The sequence below is a fragment of the Lithobates pipiens genome, unplaced genomic scaffold (assembly GCF_037356315.1).
Source record: "Lithobates pipiens isolate NorthernLeopardFrog02 unplaced genomic scaffold, aLitPip1_a1.2 Scaffold_18, whole genome shotgun sequence".
Lineage (NCBI taxonomy): Eukaryota > Metazoa > Chordata > Amphibia > Anura > Ranidae > Lithobates > Lithobates pipiens.
In genome coordinates this window covers 388,515,832-388,543,422 of record NW_027507758.1, presented here as the reverse complement: position 1 = coordinate 388,543,422, position 27,591 = coordinate 388,515,832, and the positions used below count along the sequence as shown (strand labels likewise).

General features: G+C 43.7%; 1 protein-coding gene across 3 annotated transcripts in view; it reads right to left on the bottom strand.

The window, feature by feature from the left end:
• The window catches only part of MLIP (muscular LMNA interacting protein), a 415,413-nt gene that overhangs the window by 120,779 nt on the left and 267,043 nt on the right, over positions 1–27,591 (bottom strand). For all 3 annotated transcript variants that reach the window (XR_013276824.1, XM_077487812.1, XM_077487813.1), the window contains 2 exons: positions 25,469–25,525; positions 10,181–10,225 (listed from right to left, as the gene is read on the bottom strand). Coding sequence is in view for 2 of the 3 variants with exons in the window: in XM_077487812.1 (XP_077343938.1) it covers positions 10,181–10,225; positions 25,469–25,525 (102 nt within the window). In the remaining variant the exon portion in view is untranslated. The remainder of the gene's footprint in view (positions 1–10,180; positions 10,226–25,468; positions 25,526–27,591) is intronic.

Sequence of the window (27,591 nt, the reverse complement as noted above, 5' to 3'; positions counted from 1 at the left end):
TAGAATTGTAGTACCTATTTTGTGGTGTTCTATAGTTTGAAATAAATGAGAAAGAAAAGAAATAGGATTTTTGTTAGGAGCGTAGTATGATGTAATGGTGATAGCGGTATCAAGTAGGTGTCCTTTAAGAATCAAGTAACGACCTTCTGGATCCTTGATTTCCTTCATTAGTGAAAATGGTGTATTGCGATGGAAAGCTATAAGCACGCCTCGTTTTTTAGAGGAGGCCGAAGCTGTGTATACTTGGGGGTAGTCTTTACTGAAAAATTTGGGAGTGGATTGTGACGCAAAATGAGTCTCTTGGAGGCAAACTATATGTGCTTTCTTGGATGAAAATGTGCGGAAGGCTTTAGTGCGTTTGTGTGGAACGTTTAGTCCCTGAGTATTTAATGATATGATGTTTAATGGGGCCATGGAGTTGGGAAAAGTAAATATGTGTTGGTGTTTCTGTTAGAACGTGTGTCATATAAGAAATTATTTGTCTCCAGAGTATAGGGGTGGAGGGAGGGAGGGGAAAGGAGATAATGACTGAAAAAGAAAATACAATTAATATACAATATTGAAATATATCTTAACATATCTATGTTCTTAATGTGTCCGTTGGGAGGAGAAAAACTCTCCCTCCAAGGGTACATGAGCCACTGTCAACTGCCCGGTGTGCACCGAGCTGCTGAGGGTAGCAAGAGAGGGTGCAAGGAACTTCCCTGCAGGACACCAAGAGCCAATCATATAATTTCATTTTTCAAGCAAAAAATAAAAATGTAAGATTAAGGCAACCTCAGAAACAAAGAAGAGAAGAGAGAGAAAAAAAAGTTATAATAAGGTGCCTAAATTATTAGGAACATTTCTTAAATAAGATTATGATAAAATATTGATTGGAAGTCAGAGAAAAAACTCGGCAGTAGCCATTCTGTTCAAAAGGCAAGATAGTAGCCTCAGTACAAGTGTTTATCAGTCCATAGTGTCAGCCAGATCTGGAGGTGGAGATTGTATGCGACTTCTTTTCTGTGGATTGTAGTCTTCTTCTCTTCTGGAAGCAGAGGAGGGAGTATCAGCATATGAGGATGATTTTTGGCGAGTGTCCGCAGCATCTCTTGATGTGTTTATCATCCCTAGTTTCTGTAAAGTAGTTTGCAGGTCCTTAGCTGTTCGGCACATATATTTGCGACTTTGGAAAGTAAAACGCACTGAGAAAGGAAAGCCCCATTGGTAGATTATGTCATTTCGCTGTAATATTTGCAGTAGTGGTTTCAGGGTTCTTCTTTTGTTGACTGTAATCTGTGAGAGGTCTGTGAATAATTGATATTTATGACCCTGGAAAATTAGGGGATCTTTATTTCTAGCTGTAGTTAGCAGTAGTTCCTTAGTGCGGTAGAAATGCAATTTTGCGATAATGTCACGGGGAGGACCATCTGTTTTCTTTGTTGCTAGGGCTCTATGAACCCGGTCCATTTCAAGATGCTCTAGTGGGATAGCTGGTTGTAATTCTTGAAAAAGTGCAGTAATAGCAATACGTATATTGGAGTGTCTTGCACGATTTTCGAAATCCTCCAATTTGGATTGTAATATGTCATTTTCCTCTTTAAGAAAATCGAATTCTGAGGCAATATTAGATGTATAATTTTCCAGATCGTCTGCTCTAATTTCCAGTGCTGATGTACGCTGACCAAGTATTCTAATTTCTTTGGTAAGGCTTGTGGTGATATCTGCAGTGGTTTTTAGTGATTTTTGGAGCAGATTTTCTATTTGTTTCAGAGTTACAGGAGGGGATAAGTCTTTTTGTGTGGAAAGTTCTAAATTCTCCAGAACTGACATATTTTCCTCAGGTATTTGGTTAGAGAGACTATGTGCCTTTAATGAGAGAACATCTTTATGTAAAGCAGCAGAAGGGGCTGTCTGTTTGTTCTCCTCACTGTGTCTCCCCTCAGAGGGGGAGGGTTTCAGTGCCATACTGCTGTGTGTGTGAGGCGGCGCTTTCTTGTTAATTTTCTGCCTCATGAGTCTCCTCTGACCCCCCCCCAAATGTCACCAATGTAAGGTAGGGATATTTATCTACCGTTTGGTATGATATATATGTGGAGGGTCAAGTTACCTCCGCCGTTATATGGCTCCGTTGTCCTGCTGAGAATGGAGCTCTAAGCCAGCATTACCTCTCAGCTAGGCTCCGCCTTTTCCCTTCAAGGCTGTTTATCTTAATACATAGAATGCTTTACAATAAAAAAAAAAACTTTTCCCTTTACAACCCCTTAAATATTATGTTCCTAAAACAGAGAGGATAAAAGTATATAATAGATGTTACTTTACACTACACCAAAGGGGATGAGCAGCTGCAACTAAATACCCAATCAAGGCAGGAGGAGAAGGAAGGGGCGGGGAGGAAATTGGCTTTACAGTTCACATGCAAACTACCTAAATTACAGGGAGACAGGGGAAGATGCAGAGATGCAGAATACACAGCAGAATGACATAGGCACATAATCTGACCACGCTATCAGGGATCAGCAGCCATGATAAGCATGATCAGTACACACAGGGGAAGACAGGAACAAGAAGGATCAACCAGGTATTGTAGAACATAGAAAGAGACAATTGTCATGGCAAATACACTGCGCTATATCTCATGTCTTGCAGGACAAGAAACAAGTTGTTTTTTGTTTAAGGTTACAATCATTTTAACTATCCCCGAAAATTATTATAATCACTTTAATGCGTTTTTTAACTTCATATTTCCCTGAAACCGTTTTAAAAATTTGTCCGTGAATGAGATCTGAATCAGATCTAGGTGATATTTCTACACTGAATATTATTTTTGTATCTAATGTATTTAGGTAAGTGATAAAATGGGAAATCAATCTCCAGTCTATCTTTACTACCTTTATAGAATCAGTTTTATGTCTATTGCTCTTCCAGCTGAAGGAAAGCACTTTAGAGAAGTTGGAAGTTTATCTGTTTTAGAACATTTTTTCTCATAATACATTCATAACTCCACCAGTATCTGTCAGCTATATTACAGTGAGACTTCATGTAATGTTCTGAAACACTCAAGCAATTGCCGAGCTTCATCTTCATTTGGTATTCAAGTAACATAAAGGTTATTTGTTAAAAGCAAAAGGTTGTTTTTTATAACAATAAATGGTATAAACATATTTTATTTGGAAAACAAACATTTTAATAATAATTGTTGTCTGTCATGTCACAAATATCCACCCAGCCGTTTTCTACTAGATGAACAAGAATCATCTTCAGATGTAAGAAGCTGACTAGGCACCATCATTTTAATACCATTAGATGTGTCATTAGCTCTGACTAGGGATGGGCCAATGGTTCTGGCATGGACTGGGAGGGGGACCGCATGCCAATTTTTTTTAATAGTTCAGCTGTCATCAGGGAAACCCATTAACAGCTGATGACTCACGATTGTTAAGGATGCTTCCCGGCCCCTCTCCTTAACAACCAGCGTACATTGCACCCTGATTGGGCAAAGCTCAGTGAATAGCTGGGTGTTCATTGAGGCGAACAACCTGCAAATTTGGTTGTTCGGCGAACAGCCAAACAGGCAAATGTTTGACCCTGAACTGAACTGAACAACCGAATTTGCAGGGTGTTTGCCCCACAGTGGTATCTCAACAAGCCCATATACTCCCTAATTCACCAGAGGCATTATTCTGTTCCACGGAGGGGAAACAGCAAAACATCTATAGCCAGGTAGTGTATGAGTATTTTCAAGTGCCCTAGAAGTTCTGGAACCTCAAGGAGAAAAGTGGTTCCACAGTAGCAGAATTCAACTGGTTTTACAAGCAGCTAAACCTGGGACGCCATAGCTATATGGACCGGGTCAAGTCGGTTTGACCCAATGAAGACTACCTAGGGGGTCTTCCAGATTGGGAGAAAACATCTCAAAACGGGTGAGTGTGTCAACCTCCCAGACCCTGTTTATTATATTTGAAACTTTGCTAGACTTTTATTAGCTGTGCTCCTACTTCCATTATTGCTGGCTATATGAATATGCTTCTGTGTATTTTTCATATTGCAAGTTTGTTTTATTGCCTATGTGATAGTATAAAGATTTACTATACATAAGGGGGGTAGAGTGTAGGCAGGTGCATATAAATTGTTCTACCCCACTATGTTATGTGCTATTTTCTTTGTAACATGTATGTTTACAATTGTTTTGTACTGTATGTGATAACTGTAATGGGTTATGGTGGCCCTTGGCCAGGGAAAGGCTAAGTGGGCTGCCAGCCTACTCCCTGGTATTTATGAAATCACCCCTTTGTGGTGGCTTCTACATATCAGGGGAGGCAGGCCTCATGCTCTCTATCCTATGGTCAGTTCATGCATGGGAAAGGAAAAGGGGACCTTCCCTAATATACACATTTCCCCCATTCAGTAAAATGTCAAGCAACCTGATTGGTCAGTTTTAGTAGACCCTTTGATCTTCTGGGTGACAGGTAATGCCTTTTGGCCTTGGACAGCTGCAATCATAAATTTCTAATCAAAGTTGTCCGGCTATTTCCTAAATTGCATTCTTTTAATATTAACTAGATAAACAAGTTACCCATTGAATGTTATTTACCATAAACAAATACCATATATAGTCAAGTATAAGTCGAGTTTTTCAGCACATTTTTTTGTGCTGAAAATGCCCCCCTTGGCTTATACTTGTGTGCATCTGCAGTCTCGTACGCCTGATCTCCCGGTGCTGTGACATCAGTCTAGTCAATGGCCGTGCAGTGTTACAAAGCCCCGTCTCCTCCTTGTCCTCATACGTGATAGGCAGAACACTGACTCACTGCTGGGTAACCGAGTCAGTGTTCCGTCATGGACGAGGACGAGGAGGAGGTACACTGCATGGCTGCCGACTAGACTGACTGCATGTCACAGCACCGGGAGATTGTAAGGCTGCAGATGGACACATCACCAGAGATCAGGTAGGGAGATTGGGCACAGTGAGGCAAGGGCACAGTGAGGCATGGGCACAGTGAGGCATGCAGATGGAAATCCTAGGCTTATACTTGAGTTAATACATTTTCCCAGTTTTTTATGGTAAAATTAAGTGCCTCGGCTTATATTCGGATCGGCTTATACTCGAGTATATACAGTACGTCAATAATACTTACGTCCCCTTTTTGATGTTCAGTTATGCTGGTGAAAATACTTTGTGTATTTTGTTATGGCTAAATAGTTTTCTTACACAAAGACAAAAACATTTAACTCATCCCCCTTGATCTTTATGATTCCTTTCAATTCTGACCAGACCATCTACATTTTACAATCCTGTGTCCAAGGTAAGAAATTTGCCTCTTGCATAAAATTAACATAATTAAGAGTCATTACTCTCTTTTTTGATGGAAAAAATAGCTGGTCTGTGTCAGCCCCTAACATATGTACTGTTTGCCATGAAAGGAAGCTCTGATTTTTTTTTTTTCATGGCAAACAGTATGGCATAACAATTGAAAGCCAATTTCAGAGATTTGCTATGGTAGGTGCTGTACAGAAGGGGCAAGCCCTGTGTAATGTCCCCTTTCTGATGAAAAAAACACTTATCAATGGCTGTGTTTGGATTGTAATCCATTAGTGGTGGTCCATTGACAGCAATAATGAAAAGGTCATCCAAAGTCTCCCAAACGCCAGTGATGAACGATATACAGTCTTTATTCTGTTTTGGTAGCTAGAGCCACGTTCACAGGATGCTGTTGTAGGTGGTAGGGATGGGTGAACGGTTCAGCCCGAGCATAAGTTCGGGCCAAACTTTGGTTGTTTGGATGTTCAGTGAACAACGAACATTATGCAGTGTTCACAGCAAATTCGAACCCCGTTAAAGTCTATGAGAAACTAACATGAAAAACCAAAAGTGCTCATTTTAAAGGAGTATATGCAAGTTATTGTCATAAAAAGTGTTTGGGGACCTGGGTCCTGCCCCAGGGGACTTGTATCAATGCAAAAAAAAAAGTTTTAAAAATGTCTGTTTTTTCGGGAACAGTGATTTTAATAATGCTTAAAAATGAAATATTCTTTAAATATCATGCCTGGGGGTGTCTATAGTAGGCCTGTAAAGTGGTGCAGTTTTCCTGTGTTTATAACAGTACCACAACAAAATTACATTTCTAAAGGAAAAAAAGTAATTTAAAACTGATCATGGCTGTAATGAATTATCGGGTCTCAGCAATATAGATCAAATTAATTGAAAAAAACAGCATGGGTTCTCCCCCAGTCCATTACCAGGACCTTTGGGTCTGGTATGAATATTAAGGGGAACCCTAAATCAAAAATGTAAAAAAAAATTACGTGGGGGTCCCCCCAAAATCCATACCAGACCCTTCAGGTCTGGTATGGATATTAAGGGGAACCCTGCACCAAATAAAAAAAATGCCATGGAGTCTCCCTAAAATCCATACCAGACCCTTTAGGTCTGGTATGGATTTTAAGGGGAACCATGTGCCCAAAAAAAATGGTGTCGGGGTCCCCCAAAATCCATACCAGACCCTTATCTAAGCATGCAACCTGACAGGCCACAGGAAAAGGAGAGCGCCCCACCCCTCCTGAACCGTACCAGGCCACATGCCCTCAACATAGGGAAGATGCTTTGGGGTCCCCAAATGGGCAGTGGATGTGGACAGTAGGGCAGTGGATGGGGTCAGTAGGGCAGTAGACATAATCACTAGGGCAGTGGACAGCATCAGTAGTTTTTAATTTTTGTTATTTTATTTTTTTATTATTTTTTACCATTATTTTTTTATTTTACAATTTTATTTTGTTTTTTTTACAGTTTGATGGGAGTTGGTGTCAGTGGAGGGCAGTATGATGAAAGAGGTGGAAGTGGAGGGTAGTATGATGGGAGGGGGTGTCAGTGGAGGGCAGTATGATGGGAGGGGAGGTGGTGGAGGCTAATATGATGGGAGGGGTTGCAGTGGAGGGCAGTATGATGAAGGGAGGTGGTAGTGAAGGGCAGTATAATGGGAGGGGGGTTAGTGGAGGGCAGTATGATGGGAGGGGGTGGTAGTGGAGGGCAGTATGATAGACATGGTGTGGTAGTTGAGGGCAGATTAATGGGAAGGGGTTAGTGGAGGGCAGTATGATGGGAAGGGTGGTAGTGGAGGGCAGTATGATGGAAGGGAGGGAAGTATGATGGGAGGGGGGGTAGTGGAGGGCAGTATAATGGGAGGGGGCAGTGGAGGGCAGTAAAATTGAGAGGGAGCAGTATAATGGGGGGTAGTGGAGGGAAGTACGGGGGGAGGGAGCAGAGTGACCATGAGCATCCTTGGGGAAGTGCAGGGAGATTTTCTCCTACCTTTCGTCCTGCGGCAGGAACAGCATTCAGGGAAGACCCGGATCCGGGGGCGGAGCTTAGGCACAAGGAGGAGGAATCCTCCTCCGGCTCGCTCTGAATGCTCTAGCTCCGCTCTCCTCCTTGGCGTGACGTCACTGGTTGTTAGACACCAGGCGGGCCGTGTCTAGCAACCAGTTGCTTTGGCAGTGAGCCAGGCAGCGTCTGGGGGTGAAATAAAGCAGGTCTCAGCCAGAACTAGTACAGTGAGCAGTGAGGGACAACGGCAATGAGGCGTAATTTTTTAGGGGGCTTCAGATCAGCCAAGGGGCAATTCTGGGACATTGTATTGTGGAATAAAGGTGCCTGGGACGCGAGACAGACCTCCCACAGTGGGACTTTCGCAAGGCAATCCGGGAGGGTATGCATGTGGTCAAATCCAATAGAAGATCTACTATAGCTCAAATTGCTAAAAAAGTTAATGCTGGTTCCAATAGAGGTCAGAAGACACAATATATAACAGTTAGTGGCATATGGGACTGCATAGCCACAGACCAGTCAGGTTGCCCACACTGACCTGTGCCCACGGCCAAAAGTACCTACAATGAGCACAAAAGCTTCATAACTGGACTACAGAGCAATGGAAGGAGGTGGCCTAATTTTTGTCATTGCTAAAAAAAAAATTCCCATGAAAGTGAAGTTATCCTTTAAGAACCCATCTATCCAAAATCAGTTAAACAGTTTACAAGTAAAGTTCATACCATGCAATACTCGTATATATTATAAGGACCTTAAAGTATGTAGTTAAAGATCGAGAGGTATCTTTTGCATAGGATAGAATTTCTGTTTAGAAGCCATAAAAGCAATAAAATAACACTGATAGAAAAAAAGACACTAATGGTTTATATGCATCAGGTTTGATACCAAGACCACACATGTAAAACGTGAAGCCGCCGTACAACAATCTCCACAGGTCTAAAAACAAACTATATTTTCCCAACTACAGTATACTTGTTAACAAAAAATGTATATCTAATGTGTGTGTGTGTATATATATATATATATATATATATATATATATATACACAGTATCTCACAAAAGTGAGTACACCCCTCATATCTTTTCATGTGACAACACTGAAGAAATTACACTTTTCTACAATGTAAAGTAGTGAGTGTACAGCTTGTATAACAGTGTAAATTTGCTGTCCCCTCAAAATAACTCAACACACAGTCATTAATGTCTAAACCACTGGCAAAAGATATAATACAATATTAACAAAAATGTGAGGGGTGTACTAACTTCTGTGAGATACTGTACATGAGATGATGTGATGATTTTTGATCTTTACCCTTTATCTTATGATTTACTATAGATCTTACCTCCATTTCAACTTTGTCTGTTAGGGAGTGTTGTCTGTGCATCTGTTAGGTGTGTGTGTATGTATGTATGTATGTATGTATGTATGTATGTATGTATGTATATATATATATATATATATATATATATATATATATATATATATATATATATATATATATATATATATACACATATACATATACATATATATATATATATTTATATATTTTTTTTCCTGTTTTCCCATGTCCTCTTGCTCTACATCTATTGTATGTTACACATATCATGAGAGAAGCTGGTAGTAGTGTCTGTATTTGTCCAGAACAATGAAGTTGATTTTTAGCCCATTTGAGTGCAGTGTGCAACTTTATGTTTACTTGTGCAGGTTTAATGGGGGAGTGAGGTATTCTGGAGTTACCTGCACTTGTAGCTGAATGAAGTGGTGGTGGACCTGGAGTGGTGTCATTAAATAAGTAAGTGTTGTTTACTAAAAAAAAAACACCTTGATTTTTATAGGTCTACTATAGCAACATTTACAGCTTTGGACAAAACATACATGCTGCATACAACACAAAAAAAAAAAAATATCCAAATTGTAAGGCATGCCAGAGGGAGTAAAACAGTATAGGTCTGCTCTTCTACTCTATGTTATAGGTTGGGTAATGCAACATGAAAATTACTCAGGAGTTGTTTTCGATTGAATATACCCCAAAAATGTAGTGGCATTATTTATTGTTTAATTAAGCATGATATCCTAAAAATTTACATTCATTTATTATGCAGGAATGCGCCAAAATACTCCCTTTTTCTATTATGCTGCATGTGTCTTTTTTAACAGAAACTAATGAATCTATGTTTATTATTATAAGATGACTCTGCTAGAACTTTCACTCCACCCAGTCAGTGAACCACTCCTATAAGGATAAACTCACCTCTTCATTTGCAGTGATGTGCATGTGCCTTCACGTGTTGGGTAGAGATAAGTGATGGGTGCATGCTGTCTGTCAGAGTATAAGAGAAGGCATGGATGTGGAATGTACTGGGATTTTACCAAAAGGAGTGATTGCACTTTTCACAAATGGATAATTCACAGATTTTTAAAGTTTACCTTGTTTCTTATTTTAGAACAGAAATAGTTTTAAACAAGATTACACTATAGGGGTTATTTACTAAAGGAAAATCCACTTTGCACTGAAAGTGCACTTGGAAGTAAAGTCGCTGTAGATACGAGGGGGACATGCAAGGAAAATAAAAAACAGCATTTCGGCTTGCACATGATTGGATGATAAAATCAGCAGAGCTTCCCCTCATTTCAGATCTACCCCTTAGATTTAGAGCAACTGCACTTTCAAGTGCACTTGCAGTGCAAAGTGGATTTGCCTTTCGTAAATAACCCCCTCTGATATGACATGTCGTATGATTTTAGGTGGAGATGGTTGTCATATAAAGTATAGAGATCGGATCATGTTTTGGGAGGCTTTATACTGAAAACTAAAAAAATTCTATGGTTTCACACAATTTTTTATTTTATTTTTTATACAAAAACTTACATATTTTGTCTCTCGTCCAGCTGATTTTTGTGGAGACCTCAGTATCTGAGCAGATAAACAAAGCAAAATATAAAATGTTAGAAAAACATAATGCATATGAAAAGATAAGAATAGGCAGCACACCAGTGTCTTTAAAAAAAAAAAACATTATTCAGACTTCTTTCTTAAAGAGGAACCGAAGTGAAGATTTTTTTTTTATATTGTAGTGAATATTTAGAAATGTTGTTTGTACCTAAACAGTACCCTGAAAAATGTATCTTTTGTCTTGAATTCCTCTTGAAAAATAACAGTGCAATCCTCGTATGCTAGTCTATCTAGACACCCCTGTGCCTACAGCTTTCTTGCTGTATATCTACAATGTGAGATCTAAGGCACTTCTTAGACTTCTAGGGGTTCATTTACTAAAGACAAATAGGCTGTTCACTTTTCAAGGGAAGCTGCACTCTTGAGGGGAATTTTTGAAAGCTCTGAGGGTACACTGACTATAAGTAGTAAGTAGCACTTAGTAGTACTTTACAACTTGCAAGTAATAACTTACAATTGTTAAAAGGACACTATTTCAGCATTTAAAAATGAGAAAAAAAATTAAGTAAATAAACAGATAAGGTATTTGAATTTTAAAAAAATCTATTGAAATTAAAAAAAACTGAGGGTTTTATTTTATCCCATTTATTATAAAATATAAAACCAAATTAAAATGGAATTATTTATTTCTGACTAAGCCTAGGTTCACATTGATGTGATTTGGCTGGTGCCATTGCCAGCAATTGCTGGCGATGTGGAATGCGATTTGACATGTCAAATCGCATGCCAAATCAGTGGCAATTGGCAGTAATGGCCCTTCCGAAACAGTGCGATGCCCCATTTGCGGCACTGCACCGATTCCCAAAAGTAGTTTCAGTTCTACTTTTGGAAACTTGCACAGATGTCTCTGAAATTGCCCCCGAAGTTGGACTAACATGCAGGATAGAAATCGTGCAATTTCAATCCCGCTGTCAGTGTGAACCCAGGCTTATGCTGATAAGTGATAATTGCTTTTTGAAGAAAATTACTTATCTCTAAATTAAATTTTATAATCTGATTTAAAATAATATAACTTTATTTGACTTGTTTTAAAAGAGAAGTGCAGGATATGAAAAACAAACATTCATACTCACCAAGGTGGGTGCAGCATCAATCCGATGCCCCAATTGTACCTTGCCGTCTCTACACCAAGAACTAAGCAATCCCAGTTCTTCAGTGAGCAGAGGGCCGAAAACTTTCTGTCACAGGCAAATTCAGGGCTCAATGGAGTGCCACACTGTGGAATGGGTGGGAGCACCTGGCTCAGGCTCTCAGCACTGAGAGGCTGAGCCAGCACTGAGAGGCTGAGCCAGCTACTGGTCGGGCATCTTGGTGGATACTGACATTAAAGTTGGGATCTCACTTTAGCCTGCTGTCAGTGGAATGTGGATCACAGGAGTTCAGAACAAAGTGCACTCCTGTGATCCCAAGAGAAGCAGGGCTAAATAAGCTTTAGCCCTTCTCCTTTACAAATAACCCACTGAGAGGTATTTACCAAGAAATTTGTTGACAGAATCAGTCACTTATCTAATGTAAATCAACATATTTCTCATATGGCAAATCACTTGTTACTGATTTTTCTTGTGCCTTTTCAAATCCTGATCCTGTAGTCCTGAGTAGGTGACTAACAGTTTTACAACATATATAATGTACCTTCAAAGAAAATATTGTTATCCCTACTTACAGGTATGTACCTCTGTCTTACTGCATACTAGTTACTAGGCTTATGATACATAGCCTTTTTTACATAGTATAACTGACAGTAAAACTTTTTATTGTTGTCTTTGTCCATGTTAGGGAGATTCACTCCCTCTAATTGTCCTGATCACTAATGTCACCAAGAATGAAAGCATGGCAGCCATCAGAAATTTTACACAGCTTTAGGCCTGGACCCCCCAGGCCTTACCACTGACATTCCCCAGGGCCCGCCCACTGGCCTTCCCACTGAATCCCCCCTATAGCCTTCAGTGCACCCACTTTTATTTTAAAACTCTTACAAATTGAATATGTGAAAATGAAAAGTGTATTCCAAGTCATCAGTGTTTTTGAGATTTAATAGTAAGGAATTATATTTTGGTCAAAAAATATGAAGCCTGCAACCATGACGACAAGGTTGACTCTTTTGAGCAGGACGCTACACTAACACTAACTGCCCTACCTTTTCAAAGAGACAGCCAAATCCAGCACAGGAACATCGCCATATATACAACAAAGAGACATCCCCCCAGAGCTGTGGTGGGGGGGGGGCTGTAAAATGTGCAGGTGGTCCAGAGCTATGGGGGGGGCTGTGTAATGTACAGGGGGTCCAGAGCTGTGTGGGGACTGTGTAATGTCCATGGGTTCCAGAGCTGTGGGGGGGGGGAGCTGTGTAATGTCCACGGGGCCCAGAGCTGTGGGGGGGCTGTCTTACGTCCAGGGGGTCCAGAGATGTGGGGGAGGGCTGTGTAATGTACAGGGGGTCTAGAGCTGTGAGGGGCTGTGTAATGTCCAGGGGGTCCATAGCTGTGAGGGGCTGTGTAATTCCCAGGGGGTCCAGAGCTGTCGCGGGGCTGTGTAATGTGCCCCGGGTGCCAAATGCTCTAGGTACACCCCTGCATCCCCATATATTCAGCAAAGAGACAGCTCAGTCCAGCAAAGAGACATCCCCATATATTCAGCAAAGAGATGGCTCAATCCAGCAAAGAGACTTCCATATATATTCAGCAAAGAGATACACCCATATCCCCCTCACCTATGGAGGAGGGGGGGAATGGCCTAGGATTATACCACACAGACTGCCAAGTGGTGGAGCCGCGGTCCAGATAGAACTGTCATTCACATATGTAGCATATATATATATATATATATATATACACACACACACACACATACACACACACTTACACACACATACACTTTAAATTAGAAGCACATCTGTCTATTCACATTTGCTAAGGGGACCCATAGGTCTACTTCCTGTAGTATTCCACAAGAAATGGTGTCATTTCTGTAATGTATTTTGTTAGCTGCTTAACAGATTCAAAGTCCTCACTTACAGATCCAATTTGTACAGCTTTGAGTTAGAAAGCACTGTACCCTGCATTTTCATATGGTTGTATGTGTCTATCAGCGCTAGAAGCCTTATACATCCTGGACTATAGGTTGAATTTTAATACACATTCTGATTTTCGTATGTTCTGCAGCAGTAAAATCTATAGATTATGTATACATTTTCATTGTTACTAAAATATCATTTAACTACAGCAATTGTTCTTTTTTTTTTTTTTTTTTTGTTCAATTGTTATCATTCCAGAACACGTTTTTTCTGAAATGGTAATCTCTTCTGGAGCTTTATGATTGTGATGAGTTCTTTCAAATCAAAATAATTTTGAATTCAAGAATGTACACATAAGGATTATTTTTGAAAACTTATTGTCTTTACTCAAGTAAAACATTTAAATGAATTTGTCTTCTAATCCTTTCACTGCCAGAGGGTTTTTTTTGCACACGTTTAAAATATAATTTTGACTGAAGATTAATTAAAATCCCCAAACATTATATATTTTCTGAAAGCAGATACACTGGAGAATAAAATAGTGGTAGTTCCAATTTATTTTATGTCTCACGATATTTGCATAACAGATTTCAAGTGCAAATCTTCTAAAAAAAAATACACTAAAGTAAATTCTAACTTGTAGATCCCTGATGTCTTACCTGCCTTCTATTGAAGCCAATGGAGCACAGATAATGATCCATTAGCTTTTTTCCTGGCCGCAAAGACCAGGGAAAATGACAAAAGAAACCAGACGTGATGTATTACATGTTGCTCCCAAATTCATTCTAGCTAGGGGAGATCAGCGAACAGATGTTCACTGGTCTCCCTTTCCTCCAATCAGCAATTCCTGCCATGTGTGTCCCGGGCCATAAATGGGTCAGCACAGTCCATGGAGCATAGTGGGGAGCACCAACAGTTAACTTGTGGAGCGAACACTCTCCCGTCTGCTGCAAAACACCTGCTACTGCCGCCATAAGACATTGCTGGTTAGGGATGAGCCGAACACCCCCCTGGTTCGGTTCGCACCAGAACCTTCAAACGGACCTAAAATTCATACGAACTTTAGAACCCCATTAAAGTTTATGGTACTTGAACGTTTGAAATCAAAAGTGCTCATTTTAAAGGCTAATATGCAAGATATTGTCCTTAAATGGGTTTGGGGACCTGGCTCCTGCCCCAGGGGACATGGATCAATGCAAAAAAAGTTTTTTTGGGAACACTGATTTTAATGACGAATAAAGTGAAAAAAAAGTGAAATATTCCTTTAAATATCATTCCTGGGGGGTGTCTATAGTATGCCTGTGAAGTGGCACGTGTGTCCTGTGTTTAGAACAGTCCCTGCACAAAATGACATTTAACGGAAAAAAAGTAATTTAAAACTGCTTGCGGTTTTAATGTAATGTCTGGTTCCAGCAATACAGATGAAAATCATTGAGAAAAATGGCACGGGTAGCCCCCCTGCCCATTACCAGCCCCTTTGGGTCTTGAATGGATATTAAGGGGAACCCGTACCCAAATTAAAAAAAGAAAATGTGTGGGGCCCCTAGGCCCTATATACTCAGAACAGCAGTATACAGGCGGTGCAAACAAGACAGGGACTGTGTAGGTTTGTTGTGTTAAGTAGAATCTGTTTGTAATTTTGAACTGGTACATTTTTAAAGTGTAGCTCCAGTCAAAAAATCTATTTTTAAGCTTTTTGGAAAACATAGGGAAGGATTATCACCCCTGTATAATTTTTTTGGCTGCCCGTCTTTTTTCATCTCACTTCCTGTTGTCTTCTTCCATTTGTAAGTAGGAGATGTTTGTAAGTTGGATGCTTGAAAGTAGGGGACTGCACTATATGCTCTGCACAAATTTGGCCCTAAGGTGTTGGTGTTGCCACAAGTTAACACTGTAAGCCCTCAAAGTGATTCTTGGTGGGCACTGGAGCACCCTGCTGTGAACTATTATATCAAGAATTGTAATTACATGCTATTGTTGAACAGTGGTAGAAAAATCAGGCCTTTGGTGGTTGTGGTGGTGGTGCTGGTGCCAGAACACTGTAAGTCCTCACAGTTACTCTCGGTGGGTGCTGGAACGGGCCATGCTGTGAAATATTATATCAAGAATGGTATATACATGCACCTGTTAAACAGGGGCTGAAAAATTGGTCCTTGGGCACTGGTACCACAACACTGCAACCCCTCACAGATACTCTAGATCGAGTGCAGGAATGAGCCCTGCTGCAAAGTATTGCATCAAAAATTGTAATTACATGCCCCTGTTAAATAGGGGCTGAAAAATTAGGCCTTAGCCACTGGTGGCGGCACCCAGAACCAAAAATGTTCTTCCATGCTATCAGCAGGATCATTGAGGAGGAAGAGGATAGTCAGTCAACATAACAGGACAGTCACTCAGCATCAGCATAGACAGTCTTGAAGGGATGTGACATTTCAAAAAAATGATTCGGCTACATCAGCTTCAGGTGCTTAATAGCTGGTGGTGATCCAAGACTGATTCATCTTTATGAAGGTCAGTCGATTAACCAAGTCGGTGGACAGCCGCACCCTGTGGTTGGTTACAAAGCCTCCAGCAGCACTGAATGTGCGTTCTGAAAGAACGCTGGATGCAGGACAGGCCAGTAGCTCAATTGAATACTGTGCAAGCTCTGGCCAGTGATTCATCCTCAAGACCCAGTAAGCCAGAGGATGTTCGGAGGGAAAGGTGTCCAAGTCTGACCTTGCCCCTAGGTATTCCTGCACCATGTAAATCAGACGCTGGTGATGGTTGCTGGAACCGATCATACCTTGGGGCTGCGGACTAAAAAATTGTCTGAACGCATCAGTCAGACGGCCACCTTCTCCACCGCTCCTTCTGTGACTGACCGAAGCCTCAGCAACATGTTGTCCAGGACCAGGAGTTTGTAACCTCCCAGTCTCTGGGAACGCATTGCACAGACCTTTCTACAAGGCCTCCCGGAGATGTCTCATACTCTGCTCCCTCTGCGATGGCAAGATAAGGTCCGCAACCTTACCCTTGTACCGTGGATCAAGGAGAGTTTCCAGCCAGTAATGGTCCCTCTCCTTGTTCCGAATAATATGAGGATCCTTCCGCAGGCTTTGCAGGATCAGGGAGGTCATGCTGCATAGGTTAGCTGAGGCATTCAGTCCGGAGTCCTCTTGGTCTCTAAGGACGACATGATCCGCAGCCACCTCCTCCCAGCCACGTACAAGTCCACGTGTTTCTTGGGACTGTAAATCATCCCTAAAAGACTGCTGCTGCTGATGATGAGTGCCAGGCTCCACCGACATTCTGACATCCTCCTCCCCCAATCCTCCTCCCTCATAGGTGGGACAGCAGGAACACTGTCTGGATAAAGGGGGCCTTGAGAGGCAAGGAAGTCATCCTCTTTCTGCCTCAAGTGCCTTGTCCATTATTCCATGCAGCGTATGCTCCAACAGGTGGACAAGAGGTACAGTGTCACTGCTCGCCATCCTCGTGGCCTCCTCAAATGGTGACAGGACAGTGCATGCATCCCTGATCATGCCCCACTGGCATGGTGAAAAAAAAACTGAGCTCCCCTGACCCTGTCCTGGTGCCGTAGTCGCACAGGTACTCATTGATGGCCCTCTGCTGCATGTGCAGCCACTGCAGCATGGCCAACATTGAGTTCCACCTGGTGAGCATGTCACATATAAGGCGGTTCTTGGGCAGGTTGAACTCCTTTTGGAGCTCAGCCAGCTGACCACTGGCATTATATGATTGGTGAAAATGCACACAGACTTTCCTGGCCTGCCTCAGGACATCCTGTAAGCCCGGGTACCTGTCCAAGAACCGCTGCACCACCAGGTTAAGGATGTGAGCCAGACAGGGCACATCGGTCAGTTGTCTCTGTCGGAGGGCGGAGAGGAGGTTTGTGCCATTGTCGCAAACCAGCATTCCTGGCTTAAGCTGGCGAGGTGTCAACCACCGTTCGGCCTGCCCCTGCAGAGCTGACAAAATATCTGCCTATGCATGGCTCCTGTCCCCCAAACACACCAGCGCACACTTTTTGCCTGCGTACTTGCGTAGCCCCTTGAATGCCTACGGAGCACCACTGGTTCGGAGGACAAAGCACAAGAAGAAGCCATGGAGGAAGAAGAAGAGGAGTTGGTGGAAGAGACAGGTGTGTCACAACCAGTAGTAGCATTTTGGAGGCGTAGTGGCGGAACAACCTCCAACACTACTGCACTTTGTCCTGCAGCCTTCCCAGCTGCCAGAAGAGTGACCCAATGGACCGTGAAAGATAGGTAACGTCCCTGTGCATGCCTGCTGGACCATGAGTCAGCGGTAATATGCACCTTGCCGCTGACAGTCCAGCGAGGCAAATACATTGCCTTCCACATGCCTGTAGAGAGACGTAATCGCCTTCTGTGAGAAAAAGTGGCGTTTGGGAACCTCCCACTGAGGAACTGCACATTGCACAGACTCACAGAAGGAGGCCGAGTCTACCAACTGAAAAGGCAGCAGTTGAAGTGCTAGCAATTTAGTCAAGCTAGGATTCAACCGCTGGGCATGTGGATGGCTGGGAGTGAAGTTCTTTCGATGGTCCAGCAGCTGGGGCAGGGAAATTTGCCTGGTACAATCAGACGTTGGTGAACAGCTAGCATAGTGCCCGCAAGTACTTGGCTGTGACACACCTAATTGTACACCTTCATTCCTCTCAGTGCAGGTTTCAGAGGGGACTGAAGGAATAGTGGGGTTGGAGATCCCAGCTGATGAGGAGTAGGGATGAGCTTCGTGTTCGAGTCGAACGTACGTTCGACTCGAACATTGGCTATTAGTCCGTTCGGCGAAATCCGAACACTTGGTCCGTTCGCGTCAAAATTCGCATGGCGCTCACGGCCCACAATGCACTGCGATGGCGCAGTGCATTGCTGGCTCATGATTGGCCAAGCATGCACTGTGACCCTGCATGCTTGGCCAATCGCAGCGCCAGCAGCGAGGAGAGCCATGATTGGCCACAGGCAGGATGCCTGTGGCCAATCATAGCTCAGGCTGTGTAGTGCACGCCCCACACTATATAAGGCCGCCATTGAGGCGGCCTCGTGTAGTATGTTGGCATCTGAAGCAGTGGGTGTTCTGTGTACCTTCAACACAGTACACACCGATCGTTTTTGGCTGATTTCCTATCTTGCTGTTGTGTAGTGGTTATTGTCTGTGCCCTGACCGCAGTATACACCACTATATTCACCTCATCTATATAGCTAGTGATCTATCTTTAATAATAGAGCTTGCAGTCAGTAGTGTTAGGAGATAGTGTGTGCTGTCTGCGTGCTCTGTACCCAGTACATACCGCTATAATCCACCTACATAGCTGTTCTCTATTTGAGCCCAATTGCCATCTGCAGGAGTTATTGGAAGTTGTGTGTGCCTCCAGCACAGCACAGTATACATCTGTATATACCCCTTTATCTCTGGTGTTCTATAAAAAAAGGCATCTGCAGGATCTGCAACTCCCTTCAGGCCATTACCATGTCTGTAAGGCCAGCAAGGAGAGGCAGACAGGCGCGAGCCGATAAAAGAGGGCAAGCAGGCTCTGTGTCTAGAGACAACAGTGCTGGTCGTGGACGCGGTTCATTGTCATCAGCAAGTGGCCATGGGACATGCTTGTCCTTCTTTTCGGCAGCTGGACATGTTGAACCGCAACATGCCAACGACTTGGTAGAGTGGATGACCAAGCCCTCTTCATCCTCCTCATCCTCTCTCACCCAGGCTCAGGGTAGTAGCAAAGCAGCTGCCAACGCATCGTCTTCCCTCCTCTCAATGTCACCATCAGTGACTCCTTCCCTAGACCCACCACGTCCTCCTGACGAGTCTCCTGAACTCTTTGAGCACAGTGTTGGGTACATGCTCCAGGAGGATGCCCAGTGTTTGGTGGGCTCTGATGATGACACTCAGCTAGAGGAAGGCAGTAGCATGAGCGCAGAGAGAGGGGATGCTCAAGAAGGACAGCAATCTGGCAGTCATGTTCCACAAGCTGCAGCATACTGCCAGGTTTGCTACAGCGATGAAGAGGGAGGGGATGATGAGGGCACTGACTCCACGTGGGTGCCTGGAAGGAGGGAGGAGGAGGAGGAGGAGGAGGAGGAGGAGGCACATGTCCAACGAGGCAGGATGCCCTCCGGGGGCCAGCTTAGGGGCAGCACACCGACTGAATCACACCGCAGAGCTCCGCCTGTGCAGGGCGCTGCCTCTGCACGTTATTCTAAAAGTTCTTTGGTGTGGGCCTTTTTTGAGACGAGTGCATCATATCGCACCGCTGCTATTTGCAACATATGTCTCAAGCGTATCTCACGTGGCCAAAACATCAGCCGCTTGGGCACCACATGCTTGACCAGACATATGTTGACCTGCCATGCAGCTCGTTGGCAAGCGTACCTCAAAGACCCACACCAAAGAACAAAGCGGACCTCTCCTTGCTCCTCATCAGCTGGCATCTCCAACCCCACTAGACCTTCAGTCCTCTCTTAAACCTGCTCTGAGAGGAATGAAGGTGTAGAATTAGGTGTGTCACAGCCAAGTGCTTCCGGGAACTCTGCTAGTGGTACACCCACGTCCGATTATAGCAGGCAAATGTCCCTGCCCCAGCTGCTGGACCGGCGGAAGAAGTTGACTCCCAGCCATCCACATGCCCAGCGGTTGAATGCTAGCTTGGCTAAATTGCTAGCACTTCAACTGCTGCCTTTTCAGTTGGTAGACTCGGCCCCCTTCCGTGAGTTTGTACAATGTGCGGTTCCTCAGTGGCAGGTCCCCAAACGCCACTTTTTCTCACGGAACGCGATTCCGGCTCTCTACCGGCATGTGGAAGGCAATGTCCTTGCCTCGCTGGACAGGGCGGTCAGCAGTAAGGTGCATATTACCACTGACTCATGGTCCAGCAGGCATGGACAGGGACGTTACCTGTCTTTCACGGCCCATTGGGTCACTCTTCTGGCTGCTGGGAAGGATGCAGGACAAGGTGCAGTAGTGTTGGAGGTTGTTCCGCCACCACGCCTCCAAAATGATACTATTGGTTGTGACACACCTCTCTCCTCCACCCCCTTCTCTTCTTCTTCCTCCATGGCCTCTTCCAGTGCTCTGTCCTCAGAACCAACGGTGCTCCGTAGGCGTTCCAGGGGCTACGCAAGTACGCAGGCAAAACGATGCCATGCCGTGCTTGCGCTGGTTTGTTTGGGGGACAGGAGCCACACTGGGGCGGATGTTTTGTCAGCTCTGCAGGGGCAGGCCGAGAGGTGGTTGACGCCACGCCAGCTTAAGCCAGGAATGGTGGTTTGCGACAATGGCACCAACCTCCTCTCCGCCCTCCGACAGGGACAACTGACCCATGTGCCCTGTGTAGCTCACGTCCTTAACCTGGTGGTGCAGCGGTTCTTGGGCAGGTACCCCTGCTTACAGGATGTCCTGAAGCAGGCCAGGAAAGTCTGTGTGCATTTCCGCCGATCATTTAATGCCTGTGCTCGGCTGGCTGAGCTCCAAAAGGAGTTGAACCTGCCCAAGAACCGCCTTATATGTGACATGCCCACCAGATGGAACTCAACATTGGCCATGCTGCAGCGGCTGCACACGCAGCAGAGGGCCATCAATGAGTGCTTGGTTTTTTCTCACCACGCCAGTGGGGCATGATCAGGGATGCATGCACTGTCCTGTCACCGTTTGAGGAGGCCACAAGGATGGTGAGCAGTGACAGTGCATGCATCAGTGACACTGTACCTCTTGTCCACCTCTTGGAGCATACGCTGCGTGGAATAATGGACAGGGCACTTGAGGCAGAACAGAGGCAGGAAGAGGAGGACTTCCTTGCCTCTCAAGGCCCCCTTTATCCAGACAGTGTTCCTGCTGTGCCACCCATCACACAGGAAGAGGATGAGGAGGAGGAAGAGGAGGAGGAGGATGATTGTGTCAGCATGGAGGTGGAGGCTGGCACTCAGCATCAGCATCAGCAGCAGCAGCAGTCTTATAGGGATGATTTACAGTCCCAAGAAACACGTGGACTTGTACGTGGCTGGGAGGAGGTAGCTGCGGATCATGTTGTCCTTAGTGACCCAGAGGACTCCGGACCGAATGCCTCAGCTAACCTATGCTGCATGGCCTCCCTGATCCTGCAAAGCCTGCGGAAGGATCCTCGTATTCTTCGGATCAAGGAGAGGGACCATTACTGGCTGGCCACTCTCCTTGATCCATGGTACAAGGGTAAGGTTGCCGATCTTATCTTGCCATCGCAGAGGGAGCAGAGGATGAGACATCTCCGGGAGGCCTTGCAGAAAGGTCTGTGCAACGCGTTCCCAGAGACTGGGAGGTTACAAACTCCTGGTCCTGGACAACGTGTTGCTGAGGCATCGGTCAGAAGGAGCGGTGTAGAAGGTGGCCGTCTGACTGATGCTTTCAGACAATTTTTTAGTCCGCAGCCCCAAGGTATGATTGGTTCCAGCACCCATCGCCAGCGTCTGATTTACATGGTGCAGGAATACCTAGGGGCAAGGTCAGACTTGAACACCTTTCCCACCGAAAATCCTCTGGCTTACTGGGTCTTGAGGATGGATCACTGGCCAGAGCTTGCACAGTATGCAATTGAGCTACTGGCCTGTCCTGCATCCAGCGTTCTTTTGGAACGCACCTTCAGTGCTGCTGTGTGCGCCTCTCCACCGAATCAGTTGATCGACTGACCTTCATCAAGATGAATCAGTCTTGGATCACCCACAGCTACCAAGCACCTGAAGCTGATGTAACCGAATAATTTTTTTTGAAATATCACATCCCTTCAAGACTGCCTATGCTGATGCTGAGTGACTGTCCTGTTATGTTGATTGTCTATCCTCTTCCTCCTCCGCTGATATGTTGGAAGAACATTTTTGGTTCTGGGTGATGCCAGCAGCCCAATTTTTCTGCCCCTGTTTAACAGGGGCGTTTAATTACAATTTTTGATGCAATGCTTTGCAGCAGGGCTAATTCCTGCAATAAAACTAGAGTATATGGCAGAGGTTGCAGTGTGGTGGCACCAGCACCAGTGCCTAAGGCCCAATTTTTCTGCCCCTGTTTAACAGGGGCGTTTAATTACAATTTTTGATGCAATGCTTTGCAGCAGGGCTAATTCCTGCAATAAAACTAGAGTATATGGCAGAGGTTGCAGTGTGGTGGCACCAGCACCAGTGCCTAAGGCCCAATTTTTCTGCCCCTGTTTAACAGGGGCGTTTAAGTACAATTTTTGATGCAATGCTTTGCAGCAGGGCTAATTCCTGCAATAAAACTAGAGTATATGGAAGAGGTTGCAGTGTGGTGGCACCAGCAGCAGTGCCTAAGGCCAAATTTTTCTGCCCCTGTTTAACAGGGACATGTAATTACAATTCTCTATATAATATTTCACAGGAGGGCCCCTTCCTGTGCCCACCCAGAGTAACGGTGAGGACTTATAGTGTTGTGGAACCAGCACCACAACCACCAAAGGTCAATTTTTCTACCACTGTTCAACAATGGCATGTAATTACAATTCTTGATATAATCGTTCACAGCAGGGCGCTCCAGCGCCCACCAAGAGTCACTTTGAGGGCTTACAATGTTGTGGCAAAACCAACACCTTGTTCCGCCATTTCTGCAGAGCATATAGGGCAGGCCCCTACTTTCAAACATCCAACTTACAAACATCTCCTACTTGCAAACGCAAGGAGACAGCAGCAAGTGAGATGAAAAAAGATGGACGACAAAACAAATTATACAGGGGTGATAACCCTTCCCTATGTTTTCCAAAAAGCTTAAAAATTGTTTTTTTGACTGGAGCTACACTTTAAGAATGTACCAGTTGAAAATTACAAACAGATTCAACTTAACACAACAATCCTACACAGTCCCTGTCTTGTTTGCACCGCCTGTATACTGCTGTTCTGAGTATATAGGGCCTGGGGGCCACACGCATTTCCTTTTTTTAATATGGGTACAGGGTTCCCCTTAATATGCGTACAAGACCCAAATAGGCTGGTAATGGGCAGGGAGGGCTACCCATGCCATTTTTCTCAATGATTTTCAACCATATTGCAGGAATCAGATATAACATTAAAACCGCAAGCAGTTTTAAATGGTGTTATTTCCGTTAAATGTCATTTTGTGCAGGGACTGTTCTAAACACGGGAAACACGTGGCACTTCACAGGCATACTACAGACACCCCACAGGCACCATATTTAAAGGAATATTTCACTTTTTTTTTTCACTTTAATCGTCATTAAAATCAGTGCTCCCGTCAAAACGGCCGTTTTTAAAACTTTTTTTTGCATTGACCCATGTCCCCTGGGGCAGGAGGCAGGTCTCCAAACCCTTTTTAGGACAGTATCTTGCATATTAGCCGTTAAAATTAGCACTTTCCATTTCGAACGTTCGAGTCCCATAGACTTCAATGGGGTTCTAACGTTCGTAACGAACGTGGGGTCCGTTCGAAAGTTCTGGTGCGAACCGAACCGGGGGGTGTTCGGCTCATCCCTAATGAGGAGCAAGGAGAGGTCTGCTTTGTTCTTTGGTGTGGGTCTTTAAGGTACACTTGCCAATGAGCTGCATGGCAGATCAACATATGTCTGGTCAAGCATGTGGTGCCCAAGTGGCTGATGTTTTTGCCACGCGAGATACTCTTGAGATATATGTTGCAAATAGCAGCGGTGCGATTTAATGCACTCGACTCAAAAAAGGCCCACACCAAAGTACTTTTGGAATAATGCACAGAGGCAGGGCCCTGCACAGGCGGAGTTCTGCGGTGTGATTCAGTCAGAGTGCTGCCCTTAAACTGGCCCCCGGAGGGCATCCTGCCTCGTTGGAGATGTGCCTCCTCCTCCTCCTTTCTCCTATCAGGCACCCATGTGGAGTCAGTGATCATCCCCTCCCTCTGCATCACTGGAGCAAACCTGGCAGTATGCTGCAACTGGTGGAACATGACTGCCAGATTGCTGTCCTTCTTGAGCATCCCCTCTCTCTGCGTTCGCGCTTCTGCCTTCCTCTAGCTGGGTATCGTCATCAGAGCCTTTAAAACGCTGGGCATCCTCCTGGAGCATGTACCCAACACTGTGCTCAAACAGTTTGGGGGACTCCTCAGGAGGATATGGTGGGTCTAGGGAAGAAGTGACTGATGACATTGAGACGAGGGAAGAGGATGTGTTGGCAGCTGCTTTGCTAGTACCCTGAGCCTGGGTGAGAAAGGATGAGGAGGAGAAGGAGGGCTTGGTCATCCACTCTACCAAGTCTTAAGCATGATGCGGCTCAACACGTCCAGCTGCCAAAAATAAGGACAAGCGTGTCCCATGGCCATGTGCTGATGATAATGCACCACATCCACCACCAGCACTGTGGCCTCTAGACACAGAGCCTGCTTGCCCTCTTTTATTGGCTCGTGACTGTCTGCCTCTCCTTGTTGGCCTTCCAGACATACTAATGGCCTGCAGGGAGATGGGAAAACCAGCAATTGGGGTAGCTTTAGGTGCACACTGAGCAGATCACACAGTACACCGACTATAATTACTGCAGCTGCCTGCCTGTGATATAGGATCTGAAGAACACCAGCAATTGGGGTAGCTTCAGGTGTATACTGTGCGGGAGGAACACTACACCCACTGTAACTGCTGCAGATGCCTGTGTTACAGAAACAGAACAACGCCAGCAATAAGGGGTAGCTTCAGGTGTATACTGTGCAGGAGGCACACTACACCCACTGTAAATGCTGCAGATGCCTGGCTGTGTGAAATACTGTGTACTGTGCAGGATAATCAGTGGAAAGCCCAGGGGACACATTTTCCAATAGTTCCTGCGGGAACAGTGCTACATAATCACTGACCTTTGCTCACACTTAAGGGTTCATACACCCAAAAATGATATTTCAATTATAGATTGACATATTGAGAATAATCCCTTTGATTGTTTTTGGGGTCTCAAGCAGCAAGAATCCCCTACTTTTTAAATTTCCAGCATCTGCCTAAAAGTTAAATATCCTTTTTGAGAAGAGTCACCTGCTATGTTGTTGATCTAAAACATCTATAAATCTGATTCTGTAGGTGAAAACCTACCATGTTTATGCAGAGATGCAGTTATTTCATGGTTTCATCTAGGTAGACCAGGAAGGAATATTATTGTTGTGGTTAAGTACATAACACTTTTACTCTGCAATTGTATTTATGTATGTTGTAGATGTAGAATACTTACACTGACAGATTTAGAGTCTTTCTTCCTTATTGCAGGCTTTGATGCAGCTTTGCAATGCTCACAAGAAAAGAAAAATACAAAAATTAGTTATTTTTCTAAATTGCTTACAAACAATGGACATCTTTTAGGAAGAAAGATATGCTTTCAAAACTACTGTATTTCATTTCCTAAAAGCAGATGCAGAAAAGCCTAAAGTGGATGTTAACCCCAATTCGTGAAATAGTTTTTTCTTATCTCACTTCAAAGCACTATGTCCCCTAGTTGTCTCCTACTCAGTTCCTCTGTTATTAGCCTGATAACTTTTGACACATTCGAGTTAGGCTTGAATTAAAGTGACACTAACCAATATCCTTATTCTTCAAAATGTATTCATACACATCTACTACCTAATGACTCAGTAATCTATTTTCCATTAAATTATTTCTTACTGCGGTTTCCTCTTCCTCTTTGTAATATCCTCTGTAAGCTCCCAAACCCCTCCTTTTTTCCCTGCAATTACATTGGTTTGGAATAAGCAGTGCACATTAGTTGTGTTCATATACACTGCTTTATGCACACTATGAATCCAACAGTCCCTAGTCCATCTTGGAAGCGAGTAAGAGAGGGTGGCTATGTTCCTGCACACAGTGTGACCATGTAGAATGAATTTACCCACTTTCTAACAGGAAGTCAGATCACAACAATAAAAGGAAAAAAATGGAAGAGGGAGGCTGAGAGCAATAGAAGGTACCTTTTGGGAGTCAAGAATTAAATAGAACTTTACATAGGGTCCCTGTAAGTGTTCAATTTAAGGCAGAGATTAGGTCTAAAAAAATAACATGAGGCTTAGGTTAAATATATTCAGTTTTTTAGTTTAAATAAAGTAAACTCATAAATATATATAATACACACACAGTATATATAAAAGCACTGTGTTACTGTCTGATACTGATACCCACGATCGTCTCACGGGGAAGGCTGAACTGGGAGATGCCGTTATCAACATTGTAAACAGCATCTCCCCATTCTGCCTAGCAACAAGTGACGCTGATCTCTGCTCCATGTGATTGGAGCAGAGATCAGTGTTCACTAACACAAAGCCCAGCCCCCCGCAGTTAGTAATACGCCCCTAGGAACACTTAACCCCTACACTGCCAATCCCTGGTTAAACCCTTTACTGCCAGTGTCATTTACACAGGAATCAGTGCATTTGTATAGCAAATTGCTGTATAAATGATAATGGTCTCAAAAATGTCCGATGTGTCCGCCATAATGTTGCAGTCAAAATAAAAATTGCTGATCGCCGCCATTACTAGTAAAAAAAATATTAATAAAAATGCCATAAAACTATCCCCTATTTTGTAAACGTTATAACTTTTGCGCAAACCAATCAGTAATCACTTATTGCGATTTTTTTACCAAAAATATGTATAAGAATACGTATCGGCCTAAACTGAGGGAAAAAACTGTTTTTTATATATTTTTGGGGGATATTTATTATAACAAACAGTAAAAAATAATGTTTTTTTCAAAATTGTCGCTCTATTTTTGTTTATAGCGCAAAAAATAAAAACCGCAGGGGTGATCAAATACCACCAAAAGAAAGCTCTATTTGTGGGAAAAAAAGGACGTCAATTTTGTTTGGGAGCCACGTCGCACGACCGCGCAATTGTCAGTTAAAGCAATGCAGTGCCGAATCGCTAAAAGTGGTCTGATCTTAAGTCAATTAAATATTCATTTAAATATTGTGCCTGGGGTTCCTCTTAGTCTGCCTGTAAAGCAGCAAATGTTTCCTATGTTTAGAACAGTACTGCAGCAAAATGGCATTTCTAAAGGGAAAAATGGCATTTAAAATTGCTTGCGGCTGTAATATAATGCCAGATCCCGGCAATATACATAAAAAATCATTTTAAAAAAAAACAGCGTCCCCCCCCCCAATATATACCAGGCCCTTTGGGTCTGGTATGGATAATAACGGGAGCTCCACACCAATTGGTGGGAGCCCATGCCATTTTTTTTTTAAATTCTTATTTTTCTTAATAACCTGAGATCAAGGCAAGACAACTGTATCACACATACAGAAAAATGTCTTACATGTAGAAGACTTAAGATTTATTAATATAGCTGAGAACATTAAACAAGAA